The sequence below is a fragment of the Aspergillus udagawae genome (genome assembly GCF_001078395.1).
Source record: "Aspergillus udagawae IFM 46973 DNA, scaffold_8, whole genome shotgun sequence".
In the NCBI taxonomy this organism is placed as follows: domain Eukaryota; kingdom Fungi; phylum Ascomycota; class Eurotiomycetes; order Eurotiales; family Aspergillaceae; genus Aspergillus; species Aspergillus udagawae.
In genome coordinates, this window is record NW_025091271.1 from 138,835 (window position 1) to 154,321 (window position 15,487).

General features: G+C 44.9%; 1 protein-coding gene across 1 annotated transcript; it reads right to left on the minus strand.

Moving 5' to 3' along the window:
* Positions 1–12,430: 12,430 nt before the first annotated feature.
* Positions 12,431–12,877, minus strand: Aud_009546 (uncharacterized protein; the record flags this gene model as incomplete). Its single annotated transcript, XM_043294398.1, has 2 exons — positions 12,431–12,529; positions 12,587–12,877. 2 exons carry the CDS (start codon positions 12,875–12,877, stop codon positions 12,431–12,433), a joined length of 390 nt encoding a protein of 129 aa, XP_043150333.1.
* Between the last annotated feature and the right edge of the window lie 2,610 nt (positions 12,878–15,487).

Below are 15,487 nucleotides of genomic sequence, written 5' to 3' on the forward strand. Positions count from 1 at the left end.
ACCATTTTATAACTTTACATCTATAGCTGACTTAGTATGCTTGAAGTGTCCAACAGGTCAAGGTTGCTGCGCCGGGACTTGCACAGACCTAACCACTACTACAAACTGCGGAACATGTGGTAATGCTGTAAGTCATTTACAATCTGTTGTTACCCATGAGAGCGTAGCATTAATTTCGGGTAATTGCTAGTGCCCTGCTGGTTCAACCTGCAGCAACGGTGCTTGTGTCTGTCCTAACACCGAATTGCCTCCATGCGGGACCACCTGTGTAAGTTATGCTTATTTCCTCTGCGGTAGAGCAGGAAACTGACTTTCTGTTATATAGTGTACTGATGGTACTCTTGCGTGCTGTGCCGATACTTGCACTAACACTCAGACCGATCCTGCCAACTGCGGTACCTGTTCCAATGCTGTAAGTCAAGCTCTTAATATTCATCACCGCATACAGTGGTCGAAAACTAAATTACTACTTCCCATAGTGCACCGGAGGTACACCCAACTGCGTTGCTGGAGTTTGTTCTGCGTAGGAACATTCGGAGAATTAGTGAGTTGAGCCAATATGTCAGAAAGTTGAACTACGTATTGACTTAGAACCTGTAGTTTTCCAAGAAACTCAATAACCGCCCGAATATACCATGGAATATGACGTGAGAGTTCAACTTTACTAACCTTTTCTTGCGGCACTCAATTCAACATCGGGGCGATCATGCACATCTATTGTTTTCCAATTGATCGTTTCATACTCTGCAATTTTCTCGTGTAATGCTTTGATGTGCCAGTGAGCTCAACCTCACTGGTAAACGTTGTCACATTTCGATTTTCCAACTACAATGGCAATCATATCTGAGACTTCTGAATGAACGAGTTATATGCGCTATTAAGAAATTAGTAGTATTGATAGAGAATTAATCTTGTGACTCTATCTCGCCACAGGGATCAAGCCCACAGCTTCGGCAAGTAGTCAACTTGATGTAGAAGCCTAATGCAACATCATCAGTGGATTTGACGATCTACTATCGGCTCGCTTTCGGCTTTCGGTCTGGGAAAAGGAATGTGAATGAATATATCAAGATCAAAAATGAGGTAGTGGCTCTAGGCTGACTATTGCGGTTCTGCTGTAGGAATAGCAACATGGTTTACTGGCTAGAGTGGAGCAGAGTGTTATCGGTGAAGGCCAATGTAAGTGCCAGGTATTAAGCGCATTTCATTATACCGCTCTTCTTACCACGTGATCACACTGTAGAGCTCTCCCTAGCAAGTAGATACCTCTGCAGTGATCATAGAACTATCGATTTCACTTCTGTGGCAAGGAGCCCAAAAAGCAGGCCATGAAAGCTTTCTAATCATGACCACCGAAGGGCGCCAGGGGTTCTGCAGTGACTGGAGGACAAGAGCTTGAGTTTACTAATTATTAGACTCACATTAACTTATCTTACCAGCATTTCACGAACAACTCACTTAATGTGATACTCTGAATAAGCTCGCGCGTCATATGGCTGGGAGCCTCTCCAAGGAGGCATCAATCCGCAAGTCAGACCAGGCTAAAACCCTGCTGGCGGGTGACTCTGCACACGGAGATTGTACGCCAGAATCGACATATCGTAGTGGTAACCTGCTGCATATTGTCCCTATGCTCATGAGACCCGAGGCAATGGTACACATTCTGCAACGCCTTCGCATTTGGTAAACAAGCTCTACTCCTCAGTGGAATGGAATGAAATCCTGTTCATTGCATCATTTATATGGGTGTCTTCAGCCATCAGGCCAATGCTGGTCGCCCTGGGTAAAGGAACATGGATATGGCACATTGTCTGAATATATGGTCGATCGATCAAGCGAAGAGCTATCTGGCGTACTCGACTTATCAACCGTGCTTGTGCTTACACGCACTTATGGGAAGATCAATGGACTTTCGACTAATCTCCAAAGTGTTGTATGCTGCGACACTAGGTTGAAATGTTGGCAGACTAATACCTATTGCAAAGGTACTTAGTCTTCTTATAAGGACACAATTCCAGCAGTATGTTCTGTAGCAGTTAAGCTCGGAAAGCCACCGCTTCGTGTCTAAACTACGGTTTCTACGTTTGTTTGGCCAGGGAAGCTCCGATTCCATAGCTCTAATAACCCCAAAACATGGCATGCCTAAATTGCTGAACTATGCTAGAGGAAAACAGCATAGCCCGCCATTAACAGTGGTAAGAGACATCAGAATGGCTTTTTGCATGGTTTTATATGCAATGAACATCGCATATACTAGAGCTCATCTGTGGGCTGACTTCTTTCCGAATTGTAGTTTTAATAATTTCGTATTGGCCTCACATGCGACATTCAACGCACCATGTAACTATTATGCCAGAGATATAATAGGCGGTATAGTACTGTTCGGGGCAGAAAAAAGTGCAAATAGTTTCAATCTCCTGGTGGCAGAAGCAGAGCCTGCATGCCGACAAAAGTCCCAGGTTATCTAGCCCTTCAGGGAGCTCGTTGAACATACATTGCACTACTATATCTACGATGCTGAAATTGTTGTCCGGCACATTCTTAGTCCAGTGGTTTTATGGTTGACAGATTTAGAATTAGTGTTGAAACAGAATAAAGGAATACTGCTCTCTTCAGTTTAGTAACAACGAATTGATATGCAATGGTTTCCATTCACTTATTTGAGGAAAGATATCCATCTTCCATGCAAGGACAAAGAAGTTTTCTGGTAATGACAGGCCAGTAAAGGCCGGACATTGGAGAGCCTACGCAGTTCCAGCCATTCTGTTGTGTTGACAGTTGCATACTCTTCTGTGTAAGTTGCATCTGAAGCAGTGACATGGCAGCTATGTTTGATTGATCGGACATCTCCAGCCCTGTAGTTAAATAGCTCGGTAGATGGGTTTGCGGCAGGTAGAGTCCGTAATTCACGCCCGATGGCTGGCCTAGATCTGACGGTGCTTGTAGGATCTCATTCGGGACATTAGGCAATGGAGCAGGCATGATGAACTGGGATGGTAGCGGAGAAAAGTTGAGGTGTCCGTGTATGGCATTCTCTTCCCATTCAGGCACATGGTGGTGTAGCTGATGGTTTACCAGCGTTGCTTTCCGAGAGAAACTGTGGAGAATAGAGGAATATTTTAGTTCCGAGCATACCTGTAGAGCGTCCGATCCTTCCTACCTCTTATTGCATAAATGCTCAGGGCATTTGTAGGGCTTTATCCCTGTGTGGCTTCGGCGATGGCGAGCCAAACTTGAAGTCTGTATAATAATTAGACATTGCCCATGGAAAAGCAAGCTTAAAAGTAGAATTTGGGCCTTTTAGTACTTACATCAGTGAAAGCCTTGCTGCACATACCAAAACCACATACATAAGGACGTTCTCCAGAGTGTGTTCGGACATGTACTGTTAGGGCACTGCGTTGGATGAAGTTCTTATTGCATCCATCCACTGGGCAGTGGTAAGGCCTTTCATTGGTGTGAATTCGACGGTGCCTACAGAGATCAGAGTTTCTCTTGAAAGACTGTAAACGAGGGTCATTAGTCAGTCCAAATCCTATCAAGTACTCGGAAACAAATCCACTGACTTTCCCACAATTTGCCCAGGCGCATTTGAAGCGTTTAACATTGTTTTGAGTCATCACTGCAGAAACCTTGCTTAAGGTCGGCAGGAATGATCAATGTAGAAAGGATTGCACGCTGAAGAGAGGGAAGGGAACATTATATGCTTAATTAAAAAACAAAGAAGCATGGAACCCATAATCAAAATTAGTGACTAGGGACATCCACAGACAGCAGTAACATAAACCTCCTCGACTGTTACACAGGGACTATTAATTGTGGTTCATGCACTAGGCCCATGCACTGTGGGCACTTTTGAGAGTTTAGAGCTTTAAACTTTGCAGTGAACAGGAACTCATGCATCTCAATGCGTGTATCTGGCATTCCTGGGATGTTGCTCATTGTACCTGCTAATAGAATTCGCTTAGTTTACTTTTGACGCCCAGCCACAATGCACAGCCAATTATTGAGTGTGTAAAATTCCTATCGATATTGCAAAATTATGGGGTCATGATTCCTAGAATCTTAATCTGGCATTGCTTTAGAATACTTGTAGCTGACACTCGGAAGAGCTTTCACTCTCTACGATGTAAAGCTACGACTGACGCTAGTATGTAGATGGGCCAGCCCATAATGTTGCGAATGGGAATCACTGCTCGAGGTCAGTGGATATGACCATAGGGCCCTATATAAGGAAAGGAAGAAGTTGCTATTACGCAGGGATAAGCATCGCGCATAAAGGAGGCTATAGCAATACTGCAGGGTTAATTTCTGACAGAGACCGAAAAGACGGCTATTTCAGAGGGTAAGCCTAGCCTCTAGCATTGTCTTCTTAACATTCTACTCCGTACTATTCCCTCTTTCCTATTTAGTTTACTGCACAATAGGACTGGTTGAGTTAATGCTAGTGACATAGGTTGGGCAGAACAACTAAAGCTTTCCCTTTTTGTCTTATTGCATAAAATTCTTGCCACACGTCACACAGTGTCTGATGACGGCAATGGGTCTCGACTTCGGCATTCCATAATCCGCCGAGTAAACCCCGGACGCTTAGGCCAACGCAATACTACAACAAAGCCTATCATTTAGCAGGCCTTATTGGCAATCATCCAAGGCGCACCTTTACATTTATGTTACGTGACACAGACATTTCTACGGATATGACCTTAGCGCCCGTTGGTAATTTACTGCGAGTTAGTGAGTATCATTGGCAGGTAATAAGTAACTGCCTATTAGCATTTGAGGATATTTTGGTTGAGGATTTCATTTAAGGCACAAGAAAATACAACAAGGAAGGTCAGGCTTTCAATATTGTTCGTAAGTATTATCAACTGATACGTAATTACAGGCGTTTTTATGAGAACCTTGCCCTCCCCAAGCCTCCAACAGGCGCTCCAGCGCCAAAGCTTTTCTTCAACGAGATTGCTCTTAGGAGCGCATACGGGGAAGTCAGCTCAATAAATCTCCTCTCGTGGTAGAGCGTTCGAATAGATAAAATTCTATTGTGCTACAACGCGGTTGTAATCTAGATCGGGATCGACCGGAGAGGCAAGTAACTAACGGCAATAGTCAATACGCGCAAGGCGTCAGACTACAGCTTGCTGAGTTACCACGGTGGACCGTGCTCTAGGGACTCAATGTGCCATGTACTTTTTGTTCTTCGCTGCCGAATGGGTTGGGGGGAGCGAAGTCAGAATTCCATAGATCCGTAACCGCAACAGCGCGCCTACAATCGCCCACAGGCAACGACGTAGAGACTATCCATCATCCGTCCTCTTCGACAACTTAACTCACAAAGATGTTCCACTCTCCTGTCATTATCCACTTTTAGGATTTAAAGGATACCGATGAAGTCAGTTGCTAACGGCCTTCAAGTCCTTCCCTTGTTTTATCTGGCTAGTTCGAGGGTAGATACATCAGCTCCCCGAGCATAGGAGATGCAAGAAGAGCGCCAACAATGCATTGTTACTGTCATGGGTTCTTATCTGTCTTTCCAGACCACGAGGCCAAATCTGCCAAGGCTTGAACTAATGGTGCAGAGCTTGGTAGACAATGTAAAAACTGGCCGATATTGCAGTAACTTTTTCAATGGACGATTCTGGTGCTGACTGCTATAAGTACTCACGTAGATGCAAATGGATATTGGTAAACACTGGCTTCTTCATATCATGTGCAAATCCCCCCGGCACATGTTGGACGTGTCGCTGGGCACTGTGTAGAATAACAGATCAACTGCCTGCTATAGTGTAGTAGGAAAAGGAGAGAACGCTAACATACCACATTACCACATACTCCACAGTTATTGGGACTTGATTGAGTGGAAACACAAACTCCAGCACAGCATGCAAGAGCATTATTCAGGCACTAATGTGACACCTAGCATTAGCCTAGCATCATGAGAAACAGAAAGCAACAGCTCGGAAAAGAAAAGAAAATTAACTTACACATGTCCCATTACAGGGAGGCAGTCCAGTGTCAGTGCAAACACAACGACCATTATCGCAGGCTGAGGAAGGGGGGCACTAGTAGGGGTTGGTGGCTTAACATCTCCCCTATCGCAATAGAAAGCTGTAGCAAGCTCACGTTTGTATTGCATGTTCCACAATGATTTGGATCAGTGTTCAGGTCAAAACAGTCAATATTACAGCAGCTTTGACCATCTACGCATTGCTAAATAGAGAAGAGATCAGCCACCAACAGTATGGTAATAGAGGATAGCGGGAGTCCGACTTACGCATTGCCCGTTACATGGAGCCTGGTTGTTAGCAACGCAGATACAACCGCTATCGCCGCATATAGAACCAGCTGGGCACTAGGGATATCCAGCATGAGCCATTTGTATGCTTATAGGCTATACACGGACCATGGTGACATGAGATCACCAGCTTGACTTACACACTGCCCATTACAGGGGAGTTCTTCGCTAGCTGTGCAGATACATGCACCATTACTGCAAGTGGTCCTAGCTGGACACTGTAGAGTAGAACGCGGTTATTTATATATCTTGAATGAAACTGAATCATCAGGTTGAACTTACAATATTTCCGCACGTTCCACAGTTATTATTGTCTGAACTGAAATCCGGGCAGACTCCATGACAGAGAGGTTGTCCACTGTTGCTGCATATACAAGAACCAGAACTGCATGTTGAGCCAGTTGGGCACTAGATGGTAGCGAGTTAGACATCCGGCTTTTCTATCAAACGTACCTTGACATATCGAACTTACAATATTGCCACAGTTTCCACAGTTGTTAGGGTCAGAGCCTGTACTAGTGCAGACTCCATTACAGAGGACCTGCCCACTGCTGCAGCTACAATTGCCGGAATTGCAAGTCGTACCAGCCGGACACTGTAACGGTATAGAGTCAATCGTCCACCATAAGCTAATTCATTCAGTAGGGTAGCTTACAACATTGCCACATGCTCCACAATTATTAGGGTCAGAGCTCAAGTTTGGGCACTGCCCATGGCAAAGTGATTGCCCACTGTTGCTGCAGACACAGGTCCCAGAATTGCAAGTTGAGCCTGAGGGACACTGTCGAGTAGATATAAAGGTCATCTATTATACCGTGATAGGCAAGAGTAGGATAACTTACCACCTGGCCACATGTACCACAATTAGGATTGGTGCTTAGGTTCGAGCAAGAACCGGCACAGCAGACTTGGCCCGCCGCGCACTAGTAGTGTAAAATTAGCTGTAATCCGACATGGCGGCTGAGGGTGTCGACTTGCCTTATTTCCACATGCCCCACAGTTCAGACGATCTGTTTGTATGTTACTACAAGCTCCGTTGCAGCAGGCAAGGTTATAGTCGGCACGCTATTAGCATAAAATCAGTCTCTCTTGGAATGTTAAGTGGATATAATAACTTACACATAGTCCACTGCAGAGTGACAGTCCTGTACGAGTACAGGTGCAAGCATTATTAATGCAGGTCGAGCCAGTTGGGCACTATTAAATGTCAACATCCGTCGGTGGTGGTATAGAAAAGGGATGACATTAGACGGACTTACAATGGCACCGCATGTTCCACAGTTATTGTTGGTACTCAGGGAAGTACAGACTCCACTACAACAGCTTTGGCCTGATGCACACTGTGGCAAAAGAAACGGTCATTCAAACCACACTAATGGTAACAGGAAGCCTAACTAGTAGGTTGACTCACACATATCCCGTTACAATAGAGAGATCCAGTACTATTGCACACGCAAGCCCCTCCAACGCAAGTTGTAGTAGATGGACACTGGCACGTATCATAAGGTCAGTGATTCACTTAAAGCTGAATGTCAAATCTTGTAGGCTAACGTACACACTGGCCATTACAGGGCGGCTGTTTAGTAGCAATACAGATGCAAGCACCGTTATTACATATCGATCCAGACGGACACTATGGCATGACAACAGAGGATCAGTCCGTCGGTTGAATGATTCATGAATAGGAAAGAGGTGATTTTACAATATTACCGCATGACCCACAGTTCTGGCTGTCGTTGGTAAGTGACTGCAAGTTCCCTTACAACATGTAAAACCGGATGAACACTATAGAGATATCAGCTTCATAACATGTAAGCAAATGGAAGATAACTTACGCCAGGGGAACATGATTGAGCCAGTACGATTGCTATAATAGCAAATTAGTCAGTTTCAAGAACTTCGTAGGGTAGAATCTATGTAAGTTGACGACTCACCACAGATTGAGATAATGAGGAGGAATAATCTAGCCATCCTGAATGTGGTCGTGTGCCAACGAGTACTGTTGGATATCAATGAGTTATTAGAAATGCTTCATAGAGAAAGCCATCGTTTTCCTTTTATGGCTTCGAACGTTAGATATCTGTTGATGCATTACCCCTCCAAGTTTTCGGGATTGGGTGGATATCGCATTTTAAATCCGCCAAGCTTCCTGAGCCCAAGGACACTCGTGACCTATTAGAGGACAGGAGCCACCATACCACCACTCCCCTCTGCCTCGTTATCATTCTTTTGAGCTTAACCAGTCAATTAAATGCAGCTTAGCATAATACCTAGACTGTTTTATGTGTCTGCGTTAGCTTTGGAACCAATATTCATCATAATGAAAAACTATTTTCGCAGATTGGAATGCAGATTGCGGAGCCCATCATTGCCACAACCAGGATTACGCTCCCCATGATTCCACTCAAATTTTACTCTGGAGTTCCCACCCACTGCTGGATGGTATGGAGAGCTGCTGATCATCACAAAAAGTTTTGAAGAGGGTGGCATAGAAAAATCTGTACTTCCAGAGTGGGTCTGCCAAACGCTTGATATGGAATATAGAATTCCCAAACACTGACATAAGGTGGCCAGAGACACATACGAGCTTCTCAGCGCCTAGACGCAGTTGGTATGTTGCCCCTTCGCTAAGGCCACAAGTGGTGGACACCAGATTGTCCATCCCTCGGTGAAAAAATGGGGATTAAGGCAAATCACACATGCAAGGGAATTGCTGGAGTACGTCTAGGGCATAGATCGGGAGGTCGATCTAACTTCTTTGATAACTATGTATTATTGTTTCTTTCATATTCATGTCGTGGAAGGTACAATTAGAACTATGGCATCAGACAGAGACATTTGAACTGTGAAAGAAAACGCCTTGAGAAGTGTATGTGCAACAGTCCCCTAAGGAGAAGTTTGCAGACTTTCTTAAACTAGGTAGCATATGTATTTGATGATATATTGCGGGGATGAAAGCAATGAGTGTTCTTGATTTTCCTATTACTATCTGTTTTTGAACTCTGAATGAGCCTAGGAGTAGGCCCCTGTATATAAATCCACGGTTCAGGTTTTGGCAACTCTTTAGGCGGCCAATGCGAAGATGACGTAGGATAGGAAGAGCTGGCAGCTGATGTACGATGTATGGTAGTTATTTCTGCTACCGGCTGTGTTCATTACAACCGTTATAGCACACAGGTCGTATAGCAGCTTCCTCAAACACCATAGTTATTTCACTTCGAGCGATCCACCACAGCACTCATCCCGCTACTGAATACCTCTCAGCAAACCATCCACAACTGTACCAACGCTGCTAAGGATTGAATTGACGGCGGAGTCGGCAGCAACTGCATTTGCAGCGCTGGGACCAAGGTCTGCACAATTCTAGACATAGGCCTCAATATAATGCTGTCTTTTAGCTATTTTAGGCATAGAACTTACGGAGGTACCATCGTTGAAGTTAAATGTGCAGCAGACCTTATCCGTAAAGGCCGAATCGAAATTAGGACAAGTGCCTGATTCAGTCAAGAGATCACACCACCAAGTTGGACGTGGTTTGTCTGGGGGACAGCAGAAGCAGATTTTCGCAAGCTGGGGTTCGCCACCAGGAGGATTTGTGCCACTTTCATGGAGGTGGCCACCGTTATTAGGCTTCCCAGGCTCTCCGCGTGGGTTTTCATGGGAGACAGGATGATTGGCCTCACTCCGAGGGGCAGCAGCGGTGCCTGCAATGAAACATAAGAGGGATACAAGAGTAGCTGATCGCATGTCCAGATAGAACATGCTTGAGAGTTGTAGGTTATGAGAGGAAACGGCGCGCTTTGTTCAATTTACTACAGATAAGTAAGATGATAGTAACCCGCTGCGCGCCTCTAATGATTCATAACTGGAAGGCAAGAGTTGGCATGGGGAGCAAAGGATTTTATTTCTAATTCTCCTACAGTGAAACATGGTCTCCAAATGCGGATACTCTTCATAACTTCTCGATGAAAGTATAGTGAGGGCAAGGATTACCACTCTGGATAATGTTCACTAAAACCACTAGTCTTCATTACTGGCGCAGTGGTCATATTCGTATATGTGTCTCTATCCGCTTCGTTCAAATACGGAATGTTGTCTTTGCATATCTTGGGTGAGGTACATAACAATCTTGACTACTTTAATAGGTAATAGGTGAATGCTTCATGGTTCCATCTCTTCAGCATTCCTATATCTGGGGCTATTTGAAACTTATAGTAGGATACCTTCAAAGGTAGCTGATCTCAGTCTGTCTATATACATTATACTAAAGGAATATAAGGGCTTCAAAGTAAGAACCTGTTTAGGCTGTAGACGAAATTCAGTTTGTTGTATAGTTTTATCCATTTTGAGTATCTTCAAGAATTAGCGGCAGCAGATCCAGTAAACTACCTTCATCTCTGCAAGGTCTCGAAAGTTCTCGTGAATTAACAATTAGTCCCTTCTTCGCGAACCAAGGTATTAGACACACCTCTGAATATACCTGGCCAGTGTTGTGAACAAGGATCTAATCCACACAAAGTATTGCCCAGCCGCAGCCTGTTGGAGCTGGACAATAGCAAACGCAGCAAACTCCTGGCCTTCTCAATGGCAGTGTCTGATTTATGGAAGTGTACGCAGCTTTTCAAATGAAGGCATTATGAGAACACAGAACATTGAAATAGCCTGCAGCGCTTTGTACATGGTACCACCCTCATCATTGGCTCCACGGGTGTACGCGTTAAATAGAGCTACCTGTGTGATCTACTACAGTTGTATACGAATCAGTCTCCAATCAACAATATTTCGAGCAAGACTATATAAGAAGGCCCAAATTCAGCACCAGTGTTTGGATTGCTCCGCATTGCTTCAGATTGTGGCCCAAACCAGCTGATACTCATCTAGTAACCCCAGCAAATGCGGCCTGGCTCGCACTCGACACTACCTGCAGGAATACCACCATGCTTGGGCTGCATCAATTAAGAACAGCGAACCTATCTATCATGTTCCCATGAACCTTTTCTCTTTCTGATTCCTACCTCTTCCACCTTGTCAATATTGATAAAAAGGATCTTAAAAAGGAATACTCTCATCACCCTGTGCCACCTTCTCTTCCTGCTCTTTGATCCAGCAGCACTCATTGGGGAGCCGCAACCGGCAAAGCCTACGTTCTGGCATCCAAAGGCTTGCTGCGGCGGGTGGACCCTACGCGATCTGGATCTCTGCGCGGCGCGGAAGGCGGCAGCCGAAAGTTGGGGACCCATCCAGTGTACAAGGCTTACCCAAACTTCTCGAGCGAAATGAAGGCCAACCAGAGCTCTCCTTTAACCCATCGCACTGACCATTACTATCGTGAGGGTACACAATACTAAGAAAGTAATATTTTGAACAAGGTTCCCACAAGCCTCGAAATTATGAACGTGGGCCAAGATTCCAGCCCAAGGTCCAGAATTAAATCCCAATTATGGTCTGTCGTCAATGTTATAAAATTATTGGGATGTTACATTGCTGGCGGGAAATCGATAGCAAGCATCCAGCGTTTCACGTGAGGCGAAAATTACAACTTTCGACCCTTAGATGCAAAGGCACATCTCATCGATTCAGCACAATACTCACCAATACGAGCAGAAGCGAGCATTTTGATTGTGTTGAAAGATTTTGAATGCTTACTGGAAGTCAGCCACTACATAGACTTGACCTTGCAAGAGAACACACTTCTGCATGTTATGCTTCACAGTACTTGCCGTAATGGATTTTCGTCAGGAGAGCAAGCCATTTATACAGATCGAGCCAGAGAAGGCGTTGTGCTCACTTGAGGTTGTTGTACGGGAAATTTTCATCCTAGAATTGAAGATGATCCTTGTATTAAACTAAAACTACTACTAATTAATGATTTTCCATGGGTTTCCCTGGAGACAGGAATGAATTCAGCCGAAAAAGTGCCATAGGTGCTCTCCCATTAGCATGAATCACTTCAACCTCCAGACCCATTCGACTCTTGAATGATAATTGGGATCCATGTTCCACATAAGTTGCACATCGCGGCGTCTTCCCGCAAGGTTATGACACCATTGAACTCGAACGGTATTCCCTAAAATAGCTGAACACGCCAGCCATCAGCCTGCTGTACAAAGCCCAACATATCAGATAAAGCTTACTTTAGAGATTGATGTTGAGCAAGGATGGCACCAAGTTCAGGACCTGTTGAACGAGACCCTGAGTAGCTGTAACAGCCCCGCTCGGGTCAGAGCAGCCCTCCTAGCATGATAATTAGCACTCAGCGTAACGGTTAGTGGATATTGATTGGAAACTCACCAAGACACCACGGCTAACAGGGCAGGTGAATTTGACATCACCAGGCGCACAGTTCTGGATGGCCGAATTATAGGCAACGCAAGTAGGGGTACCGCCGCCAATTCCGGTTCCGGTGACGGTGCCAAGCAACCCTTGAGCTGCGACAAAATTACCACTGCAACAGAGAGTAATTGCACTCTCCGTGCCAAAGGGCAGAGATACAACGCCGGAACCACCAAAGGGATCTGGTTGAGGTGCAGCCAAGCCAGCGGCAGCGAAGCTGAGGACGGTGGCAATAGTGCAGGAACGCATCGTGATGATATTAAATTTGGCAGAAGGTTCTGGCTTGATGAAGTTGTTCGCTGTTCGTCTTTGTGTTGCGTTTGAATGGATGGAGATGTTTGATTGATGAGTAGGAAACAGAGCTATGAAAGGACATTAGAGGTTTATATATCTTTTAGCTGCCCCTACGGCTTGTCAGTAAAGGTTCAGTGAACGCATAGGGAGGCCATGAATGAATAGCTACCTGTATGAGGGCAATCCCTTTGCTACGGTCACCTCCAGTAATGACCCTGCGATTTCATACAGTAACTGTTAGGTCTTCCTGTGTAAGGTCTCCTGTGTTTACTACTGTTTCAGTCTTAACATAGTAATATCCACCTCCAAGTATTGGACGAGGTGTCCCCATATCGAAGCTGTACCAGATGGTGACAATTAGCCGAAGAGAAAAAGTACTGGATTGCTTGGGTCATCTGGAGATATGAGCTGTATACGCATTGCTCTGTAGATGCTCCAACTTCATCAGGGTCCAAGGCCATCTCTAGGCATGATCATGGTCCCTGGATCCATTTCAGAAATATTACCGTCATTGTCAGCATATTTGCTCGGATCATCTTCAAAAATGGGGATGGGAAGTATCGTTTACTGAATGGCCAAGGACAACAACTATTAGAAGCTCCATATGGAGATCACAGGGCTGCCAGTATGTGAAACTGCTTCAATTGCACCTCTGGGAGAAAAGATGACAGTCTCAAAGGTAAATATTATTCTCAGGTTTAAGGATATTTTGTTGGATCTCCTCAAGGCGTCTGGGGATATGCTGACCTACAAACGCAGGCAACTATATGAACATATTGTTGGCAGACGGTTCATACAGCTGCAAACAAAGACTGTATTTAATGATATCATACTGTAAATTCAACATCACCAATCCATAACCAGGTCAGAAATGCATCGAAAAGTAAACTACATTCGCCAGGGCGGCGAATAGTTTAGAATGTGCCCAGGCGTACAGCTACGTCCTTTCCAAGTACAAACTGCTCCAAGTTACTTCTGCATTGCTTGTTATTCTTGGAATGAAGACATGTTCATACTATGAATCAAGGTTTTCGTGTCAAATAACGTGGATCGGAGCTACCCAGCCTCTATAGTCCGCAATCGGAAATATAAGTGCAACCCACCCGAAGTGAAAGTAATGGTTATGCAACAGGAAATGTAGAGAATTCACGCGGACGTGGTGTATCTTCTTGGAGCTATGGCCACTAGAAGGTATGCTGTCCCTTGAGCCACTAGCTCTCTTGATACTTCCCTTGCTTATGATTTGTTCTCCCTTCCCGAAAGCCGTTAAGGTCATGTTGAAGTATGCTTGTAGCGCTATACTCTGGAAAGCCCCATTCTCAACTTGGTGACGGATGGCCTCTGCTAAGACCTGAGATAAGACAGTTTCAGCCTAAGCCCTTAAAAGCTACGAGTCCTACCTTGAAACAAAGCCAATCTAGCCCACATACGTGTCTCCGTTCATGTCTCAGACTATCCGGGTCGTAGTCGAAGCCTGCAATCCGGATAATGGCTGCTCTGATGATATGCTCCACTTTTTCAGTGGTCTCTTGCACCACTGGTATAGCAACATACCGATACCTACATTCTCTGACCTAATGCTCCGAGACAGCTCAGTGGCTATGGAACTGCTTTCCTCATGCCAGGAGACTGTATAGATCATTGATAAGGCTCTGAGTGGATCCCCGTGCGTGAGATCGACGGCTTTCGAGGCCAAATGCGGAAAATTCACCAGCAACAGACTTGGCGGCTGCAGGGAAATACAGGCGCACCCGCCATCAAAGTTTTTTAATTTTGCCTTGAAATCAGCAGCCGCCCAATCTTAAGCGATATCGCTATTTAAGGGCGTATATGTCCCTCTGAAATCCAACTTTCTTCTCCTTTCTTCCTCAGTTTGACTTCTTTGCTCGCCTCGGCCTAGCTTGCTGCCAATCGGTCATTCTCCTTCTCCAAATCCTACCCACAGATCCACAACGAAGTATACATGCACTAGAGCAAGGTTACAGGTATACTTCATTGTGACTTAGTGGCTTGGATGCTGGGGATGGAGAAGGATTGGCAAAAGTGGGCTTTTTTACAGGCAGTAAGGCAGTCAAGCTCCTGATGTTGGAGCTGACTGGTTCGGTCAAGTTGAAGTCTTTCGAAGAAAATAACTTCCTAGCAATGCTATTATCAAGTTTATCTGTGATGCATATGGTAAATCAGTCCATGGTCAAGTCTCTCTCTCATTGTATTTATTAGCCACAGGCTGCTATATGTTCCAAGACTATGCACTTATTTCAAAACATAATCTGATCCTTCATGACCATTAAGTTGTTCACAGACGTTGAACTACAGAGTATAAATCTTACAGAGCTCTCAGTTCACCCTTTATCTGAGAGGCTTGCTATAATAGGGGATGAATACATTCATTCTTATTATGCAAACATAATCGTTGGACGGCTCTGAACACCTGTACCAACCTCTTAACGGAAGTACTTGTCAGAGTATGATAATCGACCGGAAAGCAGCACGAATAGCCGAAGACGCAAGAAGATATAAGTCAGACATACCAAACAGTTGTCGTCCGATAACAATTTCTATGCC